Source organism: Arachis hypogaea, chromosome 19, assembly GCF_003086295.3.
Source record: "Arachis hypogaea cultivar Tifrunner chromosome 19, arahy.Tifrunner.gnm2.J5K5, whole genome shotgun sequence".
NCBI lineage: Eukaryota > Viridiplantae > Streptophyta > Magnoliopsida > Fabales > Fabaceae > Arachis > Arachis hypogaea.
This window is the reverse complement of record NC_092054.1, coordinates 4,958,651-4,971,243: the sequence shown is the minus strand read 5'-3', so window position 1 is coordinate 4,971,243 and position 12,593 is coordinate 4,958,651. Positions and strand designations below refer to the sequence as shown.

Sequence of the window (12,593 nt, the reverse complement as noted above, 5' to 3'; positions counted from 1 at the left end):
CAAAAAAAAAAAAGGGTAAATACCCTTTCGGCCCCTTAGCATTTTAAATTGGGACATGTCGCACCTTTATCATCCAGAAACCTCAACCAGGTCCTCAACCATCAACATTAGTGGACGTATCGACCCCTGTGACCGGTTGCCAACAGGTTGTCTGGATGACGTATCAGGTGGAGACTGAGTTGTCAAATGTAGGTGCCACGTGTCACTAGAAGTTGTTGCAGGGACTAAAAACCCCCTCCCTGCCCAAACTATTCTCAGCCCCACCAGCAACACCCTCCACTCACCACCCCTCCCCAGCACTCCTCCACCACATCCTTTCCCTTCCCAAACTATTTGCATCAGGGCTCACTCCTTCTCCGATCATGGAATCAAACATATCCACCACATCCTTTCCCTTCCCATGCATGGCCAACCCACCAATCATGGCATTCCACGCCACTACATTTCTCCTTGGCATGTTCCTGAACACAACCAAGGCAGCGCCAATCCTCCCACACTTTGCATACATGTCAACCAACCCAGTCCCCACCATGACACCCACATCCCACCCAATTTCCTTCACAGCATACCCATGAACCCACCTCCCCAAGCTCACATCCCCAGACCGCGAACAAGCCGAAAGAATCGAACAAAGGCTCACATCATTCAACACAAACCCACACCCAAAAATCATTTCCCTCAAAAGCTCAAAAGCCTCCCTAGTCATCCTATTCTCAACATACCCCACAATCATCACAGTCCAAGCAACCTCATTCCTCTCTGGCATTTCATCGAACACCTTCCGCCCATTCTCCAAATCCTCCCCTTTCACCACACCTTCCAAGACCACAGTCCAAGACACCACAGTCTTCAACCCCATATCCTCAAAAACTCTTCTAACCCCACCCACAAGCCCACACTTCACATAAACATCCATCAAAGCATTGCAGACTCTAACACACCCAGAAACCCCAAGCTTCACCACAAGTGCATGAAGCTGCAAGACCATTTTGACACAGCCGAGATGGGAGCACTTAGTGAGGACGCAGAGTACGGAGACGGGGTCAAGGGGGAGGAGGAGGGAGCGCATTTCGGAGAAAAGGCGAAGGGCATGGTTGGGGTTAGTGGCAAAGATGAGGGCAGTGTAATTGTGGAGGAGTGCTGGGGAGGGGTGGTGAGTGGAGGGTGTTGCCGGTGGGGATGAGAATAGTTTGGGCAGGGAGGGGGTTTTTAGTCCCTGAAATAACTTCTAGTGACACGTGGCACCTGCATTTGACAACTCAGCCTCCACCTGACACGTCATCCAGGCAACCTGTTGGCAACCGGTCACAGGGGTCGATACATCCACTAATGTTGATGGTTGAGGACCTGGTTGAGGTTTCTAGATGATAAAGGTGTGACATGTCCCAATTTAAAATGCTCAAGGACCGAAAAGGGTATTTACCCAAAAAAAAAAAAAAAAACCCAAACTTTTAAGGATGAACAAGAGAAATGAAAGTACTTGTCAATATCAAAGTTAGCAAATCCAAACATCGATACTATGTTCAAGTGTATATTTCATTATTTCTCAAGGAACATGGGATCAACCAAATTTATTGAGAAGCATCAATAACTGTTTTAAGAATTTAGGGGGAACACTAGCCTAAATTGACCCAATGTAATGAAATTTAAATAATTTTAAACTTTTAAGGCTCCAACATGATATTTTGTCAACAATGATCAATGAGCATTGGAGAATAGGGATTATGAGAGTTCATACCATGTTAAATAGGATTTTCGTTAATGAAAGTTAGCTGACATATTGTAGAGCCCTTCGGTATAGCAGATAAGGCACTGGATTCGATGGTCTTAGAACGTTTGGACCATTAAATAGTCCCATAACAAAATATATTTTTAAAATTTTTTTAATAACTACTAAATAGTCATATTCTAATTTTAATTACAAATTAACTCTATATATTTATTTAATTATAAAAACTATTTTTTATTTTACAAATTATTAATTGATCATTCATCTATTATGTTTATTAACAATAAAAAAACAATAACGAATTAGATCTTCCATTGATCTAATAAATTTTTTGGCAAACCCAATTGATTAAACGTTTATCTTTGATCCGTGACATTCGTCTAGGACTGTGAAATCGTGTTTCTTAGAAATCAATCGATTGGAATAACAAAACAATCGATTGAATTTCAGGTTTTCCACAATTCAATCGATTGGTCTACAGGTTATCACAAAACAATCGATTGAAAATTGCAAGGCAGTACGGTTTTCGCAAAAATTAATCAATTGGTCATATTACCCAATCGATTGAACGATGACTTATAATTCAATCGATTGTTTATATTACTCAATCGATTGAAGGCTTCAAAGCAACTTGAGGTCTCACAATTCAATCAATTGGTTGTGTTACCCAATCGATTGAAGTCATCAAAGCAATATGAATTTGTCCAATTCAATCGATTGAAAGCTTTATAACAACTTGAGGTCTCACAATTCAATCGATTGGTTGTGTTACCTAATCGATTGAAGTTTGTACGTAACTTCCAATTCAATCGATTGGTACGAGAATGCAATCGAATGAGAAGTAATGTAAATGTGTTTTTTTCTGCATTCTATTTGTTATTTCAGCAACAATACCATACAAATATATTGTGAATTATATTTTATTTTATATAATTAATTTATTTAAAAAAATTCCTGATCTTTTTATTTGTTTGCATTTTATTTTGTTGTTTTCATATGTTCAAGATTTGACCTCTCTATTTGAATCTTGACTTAAAAAAGGGACTATGCAATATATATATCGAAAAAAGTAATAATCTGTTCATATATTAATAAGACATATGTAGTATATATGTTACAAATTTGTAAGCAATATATATCAACTTTTGAAGCTGGTAGTAGTAGTAATTTATTGCTGCTGCAGCATCATCAAGAACGGCTATCTTATATTTAGGATCACCGTCACAACAGATCGCATTGTGTTGAATGTTTGTGATAGCTTTAGGAAATCTTCCTCCATTTGTGTCCGTGGCCATTTAGCAGGATCAAAAACAAAATCACTGCAATGTTCAACACATGTTGATGCAAAATGAAATTAAGATAAAAGAAAAAAGACAAATAGAAATTATACTTGAAGATAAAAGATAAAATATAAAGTAAACCATGTCATTTAAGTTTATACTGAAAGTTACAGCTAATTCGATGAACCTAACTGATGGATAACAAAAAAAAAAAAAAAAAAAAGGGAGAAAGGGGTTAAAGGGCTACCATAGGATGCAACTATTCCCTTCCTTAGAAAATACTACTGGGATGCAAGTGAAAGAATTGTGTATTCGTATTGGTATATATATATATATAGGAGTACAGGAGTACATAATAAATCACATTAGATGTAATAGATACAAGCTCCATTTCAATGATTTGTGAAAAATATACTAAGTTAGAGTACAAGGGTAAGGAAGGAACAACACATTCAAATAGAAATTCTCAGCAAATTTCTACCTCAAGATAGGAAGCCAGTAAAAAACTGCATATGCATACTAAGAGAGGTAGATATGATTCTGATCATCGATTGAGTTATGTCGAATTTTCTAAATTTTCAATTTGAAAAAACCTTAAAAAATTCACCTCATATCTGAACTCTTTCTTTATACTTTACATCCATAGAATGGAACTGAATTTTGCACCATATATCAATTATTAGTTCAAATTACAAGAATGCACATGTTTCAGCTGTTATTCTCAATCTTGTATACTATGGAACATTTATATAGGCCAATCAATCGACGAATGTCTCAAATATTGTGCATTCAAGTTCAACTAACGAAAAAAAACTAAAGACAAGCTTTTTACGAAGGAAACCATATTTCAAGAACTTAACCCTAAGAGAAGGAGAGTGCATGTTGATGAGAATCACTGTCATTACATGGAAAAAGAACCAATAGTGCGGAAAAGAAAATTGGTTGCATGGTTGTTTATTATTTACAGTGTCAGAATCTTGAATCTTGAAAAGGAAGAGAACACGAATGAATTGTGATACCTCAAGTTGCTTTGAAACATTCAATCGATTGAGTAATATAAAAAATCCATTGAAATAGTGGAAACTTGAAATTCAATCGATTGTTGAACGAATATCACGGGATCAAAGATAAACGTTTAATCAATTGGGTTTGCCAAAAAGTTTATTACGATCAATGGAAGATCTAATTTGTTATTATTTTTTTAATTGTTAATAAACATAATAGATGAATGATCAATTAATAATTTATAAAATAAAAAATAATTTTTATAATTAAATAAAATACATGGGTTAATTTATAATTAAAATTAGAAAATGACTATTTAACAATTATTAAAAACTTAAAAAATATGTTTTGTTATGGGACCATTTAATGGTCCAAACGTTCTGTGACCATCGAATCCTTAGCCAGCAGATAATCCACTTTGTCTCTTGGTTCAAATTAGATTTAAGATGAATTGTCACTGTCTTCAAAGCAAGTCCTCTTTGTAAAAGATATGCAACAAACTCATGCTCATCTGCAGTGTCTTGATATTTTCTAAACTCAAAACTCTTGAGACATGATGTCACACAATTGGGAACCGTGGTTGGTGGTGTTGGCCCATTATACTTCATCGGGTGAAAATAATATCCCTGATAACAGGAAACAACACTTGTCAACATATGCAGGCAAACAACAAATAGAAATAGAGACACTAGTTTTAAGTTTCAAATTGAATGTATTCATACCCCCAAAATATGAATTACGAGAGCTTTAAGTACATGACAATTATGAAGGAAGTTTAGCAAGAAGTTTGTGTTGAAACATGGAAGATCAACCTCTAGCTTGAGCAAACGGAGAAATTCTGGAAACTCGAACGCAAGAGCACTAAATAAGCACTGTGTAGAAGATAACTCTAGATATTAAATATAATTCATAATTATAGTTATAAGTTGAGATTATCGAGTTACATCAATCATTTTGCTTGAGGAATCATGTTACCTGTGTTGTTTCATATTTCAATGCCAACAATTTTGTTTGGCGGAGTGCCTGGAGAAGCTCGGGCACCCAAGCCCCATCCTCAACACGTTCATGACAAATATCAAGATGTGCCTCCACCATGTTGGGAAAATTGATAACTGATACCTGTAGCCCAGAGTACGCCGAGGCCTCTGTTCTCATATGCAGGTATTCAAGAAATGGAGTGTATATTTCCCGAACGTCGATCTTTTCCATCAAGCTACTGTAATCTTTAAAGGTTAAACTTTTCAATGTGCGAGGCATCTGGATTGTAGGTTCATGAACATGAAAACCTTCTCGGGTCGTGTTATGTAGAGCGAGCTTAAGAATTTCAAGAACAGGGCAGCCGGATAAAAGCTTGCTGGGGTTCACAGAGAGGAAATCCAACTCTAGGTTCTTGAGGGATGGCAGATAAACATTTGGAAACTCTGGATAACAATTCAAATAAATATTACGGTTCAAAACAAGGGACTTGAGTGATACACAAGTGAATATGGATTCAGGCAACTTGATTTTCCTCCTTAAATCAATGCAGAGATAGAGTTCGTGGAGATGGGGACCAATGACGGCATCGAGCCATGGTAAGATGAGATCCTCATCAAGCCATGATAAGATGATATCCTCTGAATTTTTATAGGAAGTGAGGCGAAACTTTTGGATGGGGTAATCTGCATTGCGCTGAGATAGAATAGCATTCACACATGAATCAATTCGATCTTCTTCCCATTCTCGATGAGACCAAAAGGGTATATCCTCTATGCCAAGGACTTGAAGATCCTTCCAAACATGGCGCCACCTGTGAGAGAGGATGCTGGTGGATACAGCTTGTTTTGTGGGAAGGTATGAGAGAATGTCGCAAAGGATAGAGTTCGGTAACAAACTGATCCTATCCATGTCCATGGTTAATGGTTTTGCTTTCTCAAGTTTGTCTCTGGAAAGGTTAGACTCAGGTGTAGGGTTTAGGATTTAAAGGATAAACAAGGGTGTTTGTTTGTTTGATTTTGATTATATAAATTTGACTAAGATTATTATAAACGGTATTATATGATTTGAATTTATTTTTTAGTTTGATTAATTTTAAATTATTCTCTTTCCTTTTGAGTACAAACACATTAAATTGATAAATTAAATCTCTCTAGAGCTGCTTAGCGCCAACTCAATATGATACTTAGTGTCAGGTGAATCAATGTTATGTAAAAATCTCATTTTAAACATTCATCTGTCATTTATATACTGTGCTTGTTTTAATTGTGAAGGGGACAATGTCTTGCATCTCATGTATTTTCCTGACTTAGGTGGAAGTCCACTGTCAGAAGCCACCAAGTACTTGAAGTTGCTGCAGAAGAATCCATCTGATTCATTGGAAACACGCTTGCTTTTGAATGTTATACAAGACGAAATAAGATTTTGCTTGCACTACAGGTAATTCTGGATTTTAAGAAAGGGGGGGGGGGGGGGCATGAATGCACATGTGACTGATGGCGAGAAACTGATTTGGAGTGTCTTAGAAGCTGAGCGCTCAACCATTAGGTTCTTGATGTGATTGATTTTACTATAGTAATTCTGGAAGCTGGTGTATTCATTTCTGTATTCATTTCATGATGACAATTCAATTCTTCATTTATTCCCTTTCTGCAGCCAGCTGCATGAGAAATATCTGGTTGAAGAGTCAACAAACAATTTTGTGCCAAGATAAATAGGTAATGAGTTACAACATCTGAAGCCATGTATTATGCCCCACAAAGAAAGGAACGACGACCAACCAATAGTAGTGGGTACAACCCAAAAAATAGCAACCAATGCAATGAGCTATAGCTCAAGTGGTGCTTCCCTTCGATCATATCATGAATGTTTGCATTTATATAGGGATTTGATCTGTTCACCCGTCCCGTTACACATTGAGTTCACAAACTTCTTGGGACAATACTACATGATCAGGATGCTGCACTGAGTAAGTAAAACTGGACAGCTGTGTTGCGTGTTTTATTTTTCTGTTGGTTAGATGTGAGGACCATTGCTAATGAAAATTTTAGTATCTGATATTTGCCATAAAAGTGCCAAGAATAATGTGATTATGAGTTCATTTTCCTGTGTAAGTATTGGAGATCAACCAATTCTCTGAAGCAAGCTAAATCCTGCTATAATTAAGGGATAGAGGGTAAAGGAAATGGAAATTGTTTCCTTGAATATGTTTAGATTTCAGTGAATATTGACTCCGTGTGTCTGGATATTGCAAATTTGCAAGTCTGTGTGTAACTGAATCCGCCGGGTTTGTATAATTATTTCTGAACAACTTTAAACTCAAGGTAAATCAAAATCAACATTTTGATTATATTGGTCACAATGTACGTACATACAATACAAGATTAGTGTAGCCTATATTCTAGAACAACACTTGATATGGAAAATTGGGGAAAGGTGCTAATGTTGCATCTATCTTCATCTCTCTAGCAACAAAAAAACAAAAACACTTCAAGGCAAGAACCCAAATATGACCAATATCAGGGAAAATGCTTCTTCTTTGGTAACGTGACTTCATGTAAGCAATTACTAACACATTGAATACCACCGAACAACAGAATTGTCTCCCTTTTTGTTTTCTCATCTAATGCTCATTGGAACCCATGGTCGAATGTGACCCTTCATTGTTTGTACCAACTTCATATTTACAAAGAGGACAGGATACATTTATCTTTAACCATTTATCAATACACCCTACATGAAAGATATGAAAGCATGGTAGCTCCCTAAGTTCGTCGTTGTCTACATATTTTGCCAAGCAAGTGCAGCAAGCCTGCAATTAAGTCATGAAAAATAAAAGATATTAATTTACAACCAACCAAGTCAAACCTAGCAGAGTGTTAATGGATTCTATTGAGGCTCCTCTGTTTGGTGAAAATTCCTCAGGAATGCCGATATGCAAGGTAGGCAGCAACAAATTGTTGCACACAGTATAAAGGGCATGGCATATCCGATGCAGCTGAAGGTAAGGAAGACTATACATAACCTGCACAGATAGAAACCTATATTGTTAGAAGACCTGAGAAAGTGAAAATAAATTGTTTGAGTTATGACATTACCTATACAATTTTGGAGCATCGGAAGGAGAAGTGTGACCTCCAAATAAAATGATTTCAGTTTTAAATTATACAGATGTCCTAAGCTAAAATTAGTTATACCCTATGTCCTGAATACTTCTATATAAATCGAATAAAATATTATTTATATATAAATTGAGTCAAGTTGATTCAATTTACCATAAAGAATCAAATGCTATTTATATGTAAATCTGAATTGGTGGCAGTGCGTAATCAAAATTGCTGTTTGTGCTATACAAATCATCAATTCATTGTCAGAAAAATGACTTCTCTGCAAAACCATGGCATTTAGTCCTAATTAACCATGCATATTTTTATGCATCACAAAAAATGATCCAACTTAAAAATATAGAAACATTGAACCGTAGATAACATCAGAAGAGTACAATAATATGCAGTGGTTAACTTGGTCCTAACTTCCCAACTTCTTTCAAAAACAGAAATTCATACACAATAGTCAATATATACTATACAGTGCTTTAATCTAGCAACATTGTCAAATAGCAGCCAACATGTTTGTGTACGTAAACCGTAAAACAATCAAACGTTTGTCAGTTGCCCAGAGAGTAGAGTTGCCATCAACCTGCATCACAAAGCCATACATGCAACTCAAAGGATCAAATGGCATATATAAATTTCCAAGGATGAGAGACCAAAAAAACAGACTTTTAAGGATGAACCAGAGAAATGAAAATACTTGTCAATATCAAAGTTAGCCAGTCCAAACCACCGATGCTATGTTCAAGTGTATATTTCATTATTTATCAACAGGGCATCAAACAAATTTATTCAGAAGCATAACAAATATTTTAAGAATTTAGTTGGAAGACTAGCCTAAAATTGACCCTATGTTATGAAACTTTAATAATTTTAAACTTTTAAGGCTCCAACATGATATCTTGTCAACAATGATCAACGAACAATAGAGAATAGAGATAATGAGATCAGTTCATACCATGATTGTGGTCAATGAAATTAAGCTGACATATTGGAGAGCCCCTCGGTATAGCAGATAATCCCTTGAGAATAATGTACTTTGTCTCTAGGTCGAAATCAGATTTAAGATGAATTGTCACTGTCTTCAAAACAAGTCCTCTTTGTAAAAGATATGCAATAAATTCACGCTCATCTGTAGAGTCTTGATATCCTCTAAACTCAAAACTCCTGAGATGTGATGTCAAACAATTGGGAACCATGCTTGGTGGTCTTGGCCCATTATATTCCACCGGGTGAGCATATGCTCGCTGATAACAAAAAACAACACTTCTCGACTGAGGGAAACAACAAACAACAAAAAAGAAATAGAGCCAGTAGTTTTAAATTGAAATATATTCATACCTTCCAAATACAAATTACAAGAGCTTCAAGTACATGACAATTATGAAGGAAGTTTAGCAGGAAGTTTGCGTTGAAACATGGAACATCAAGCTCTAGATTGAGCAAACAGTGAAATTCTGGAAACTCGAAAGCTGGAGCACTAAATAAGCACTGTGTAGAAGATAACTAGATATCAAATATAGTTATAAATTCAAATTATCGAGTTACATCAAACATTTAGCTTGAGGAATCATGGGATTATGATAAGCATGTTACCTGTGTTGTTTCATATTTCAATGCCAACAATTTTGTTTCGCGGAGTGCCTTGAAGAGCTTGGGCACCCAAGCCCCATGCTCAACACGTTCATGACAAATATCAAGATGTGCCTCCACCATGTTGGGAAAATTGATAACTGATACCTGTAGCTCAGAGTTCGCCGAGGCCACCGTTCTCATATGCAGGTATTCAAGAAATGGAGTGTATATTTCCCGAACGTTAATCTCTTCCATCAAGCTAGTGTAATCTTCAAAGGTTAAACTTTTCAATGTGCGAGGCATCTGGATTGTAGGTACATAAACATGAAAACCTTCTTGGGTCGTGTTTTGTAGAATGAGCTTAAGAACTTCAAGAACAGGGCAGCCGGATAAAAGCTTGCTGGGGTCCACAGAGACGATTTCCAACTCTAGATTCTTGAGGGATGGCAGATAAACATTTGGAAACTCTGGATAATAATTCAAATGACTATAACGTTTCAAAACAAGGGACTTGAGTGATACACAAGTGAATATGGATTCAGGCAACTTGATTCTCCTCATTAAACCAATGAAGAGATAGAGTTCCTGGAGATGGGGACCAATGACGGCATCAAGCCATGTTAAGATGAGATCCTCTGAACTATTATAGGAAGTGAGGCGAAACTTTTTGATAGGGTAATTTGCACTGCGCTGAGATAGAACAGCATTCACATATGAATCAAACCGATATCCCCGACGGGACCAAAAGGGTCTATCCTCTATGTCAAGGACTTGGAGATCCTTCCAAACATGGCGCCACCTGCGACAGAGGATGCTGGTGGATACAGCTTGTTTTGTTGGGAGGTATGAGAGAATGTCGCAAAGGATAGAGTCGGGTAAGAAACTGATCCTATCCATGTTCATGGTTGATGGTTTGGCTTTCTCAGCTGTAGGGTTTACTGGTTTAGGATTTGAAGGATAGCCAAGGGTTATTGGATCAATCATTCAATTGAATTCAACTGATTTAATTAAATATTAAATAAAATTATTAAAAATTTAATATATAATTTTAAATATTTAAATTAAATAATTTTTAACTTAATAAAATTTAAAATTTTACAATTTCATATAATGAATTATTCATAATTTTAATATTAGATGATCACAAATAATTTTAAATATTAAAGTTTATAACTAAAAATAATTAAAATATACAGTCACAAATACAAAATGTTCTACTATCAAAAGAAATATTAACAAACAATTTTTTAACTAATCGAAGACGCAACTCATCACAAACTAGTTTGAAATTCTTGAACAACATTGTCTTATAACTGTTGATCACTTTATAATTGTTCAATCTTTAACATACAGAAAAAAAAAAACCATGAACGAAATTAATTCAACAAAAAATATTTGACAGAATCATTCAACAACTCAAACATTCAGTAATCTACTAAACCCAGTATTATTAACAGAACTACAAAAATTATCAAAATCTGAAAATCAGCAACTCAAAATTATTAACAACAGTACGAATTAGAAAACTAAGTAAAGATAATTCCAAGCAACAATGCTTACCGGCGGCGATAGAGGAAGGAGAGTGACGGCGACGACAGAAGAGTGCGAACTGCCGGCGAAGATACAGAGAGAGCTCGAACAGAGGAGACGACAACGGCGACAGAACTTCCACACAACGGCGACAGAACAGAGCTTCCTAGGATGGCGACGGCTATGACGGCGACAGATTTCCACACGCGACACCTGTTCTCGGAGGAGAAGAGTTCGGCGATGACTACGGAGAGGGTTGGTGGTTGCGGAGATGCGGGCTGCGTTTGGGGACTAGGTTCTCCAAATGAATTTTCAATTTTCAGAGAAAAAGAGGAGTGGGACTGGTGGGTTGCATTTGGGGGGATTAGGGCGCCTTTTTTTTTAAAAAAAAGATTAAACGGCGCCGGTTTTAGGGGGTTGATACCGAACCGAAGATCTTTAAATAAATCGATTGTTTTTAGGTCTGTAATTGAGTCAAGCCAGCTCATGAGCCACTTCGAACTTGACTCATTAATAGTTCGATAACCTGAACTTGTGAGCTAGTGAGTCGAGTTTGAGCTTAAATTTGAACTCATAAATTAAATGAGACGAATTTAAACTTAGATAAGCTTAATTCATTAGCTCGTAAGTTGGCTCAATTATATATATAATATTAAAAGTACCGATTAAATGCAAATAGGATATACGTATTAATAATTTAATATATATATAATAGTAATATATAATTTCACATATATATTAATGTTCTTAATTATCTAAAATTTTATTGTCTTTTTTATATAGAATTTTGATGTAGGACATAAATAAAAAATTTATAATTAATAGATAAATAATATATTAAATTTATTTTTTAATATGTATAAGTTATAATTTATTGATATAGAATTATAGATTATGTTCCTATTATTTGAGCCAACTTGTGAGCTCGAGTTAGCTCATGAGCTTTTGTTAAGCCGAATTTAAGCTTACGAAATAGGCTCGATTGTTAATGAGTTGAGCCGTAAGTCAAGTTTAATTTTTGTGAACCGAGTTTGAACTTAATTTAGCTCTGCTAAACTTGACTCACTTTCAACCCTAGTTATTTCCAACAGTTCACTGATTAACTGTCGATTCTACTAATTTTTTTATTAGTTTTTGCAAGCAGTTTATGAGATCAACCGAATTAACTAGGTGATCAATTTCAAGTGTTTCTTCTGATCGATTCAATTTGATTTTTAGAATTATAAATTTTTCTTTTTTTAAAAAAGAGGATACCTTAGATGAAAGTTTTAGACAAATATTTTCTATCATTTTATCATCATCGAGATAAAATATTATATATTTAATTGTGAATTTATTTTATTTTTAACAGTTTTATCAAGTGCTCAAACTACTAAAAATATAATA

General features: G+C 35.6%; 3 protein-coding genes across 6 annotated transcripts; 1 reads left to right on the top strand and 2 right to left on the bottom strand.

Moving 5' to 3' along the window:
• Positions 1-280: 280 nt before the first annotated feature.
• On the bottom strand, positions 281-988 carry LOC114925918 (pentatricopeptide repeat-containing protein At5g15340, mitochondrial-like). Its single transcript, XM_029295668.1, has one exon. The coding sequence runs from the start codon at positions 986-988 to the stop codon at positions 281-283; it is 708 nt and encodes a 235-aa protein (XP_029151501.1).
• Positions 989-4,477: 3,489 nt separating this feature from the next.
• LOC140181853 (uncharacterized) lies at positions 4,478-7,348 on the top strand. Of its 2 annotated transcripts, none has more exons than XR_011877416.1 (3): positions 4,478-5,946; positions 6,303-6,429; positions 6,646-7,348. XR_011877416.1 is itself a non-coding variant. In XM_072227396.1 (3 exons), exons 1-3 carry the CDS (start codon positions 5,709-5,711, stop codon positions 6,701-6,703), a joined length of 324 nt encoding a protein of 107 aa, XP_072083497.1. In that variant the 5' UTR covers positions 4,699-5,708; the 3' UTR covers positions 6,704-7,348. The 2 variants fall into 2 exon arrangements, 1 of the variants encoding a protein (XP_072083497.1); XM_072227396.1 differs by having other exon boundaries at positions 4,699-5,847.
• Positions 7,309-11,564, bottom strand: LOC112776313 (putative FBD-associated F-box protein At5g56440). Of its 3 annotated transcripts, none has more exons than XM_072227395.1 (5): positions 11,238-11,564; positions 9,699-10,615; positions 9,444-9,593; positions 9,061-9,349; positions 7,309-8,688 (listed from the first exon to the last, which is right to left on the bottom strand). In XM_072227395.1, the coding sequence occupies exons 2-5, from the start codon at positions 10,578-10,580 to the stop codon at positions 8,684-8,686; spliced, it is 1,326 nt and encodes a 441-aa protein (XP_072083496.1). In that variant the 5' UTR covers positions 10,581-10,615; positions 11,238-11,564; the 3' UTR covers positions 7,309-8,683. The 3 variants fall into 3 exon arrangements, with proteins under 3 accessions (XP_072083496.1, XP_072083495.1, XP_072083494.1); XM_072227394.1 differs by having other exon boundaries at positions 9,699-10,603; positions 11,238-11,558; XM_072227393.1 differs by lacking the exon at positions 11,238-11,564 and having other exon boundaries at positions 9,699-11,035.
• Between the last annotated feature and the right edge of the window lie 1,029 nt (positions 11,565-12,593).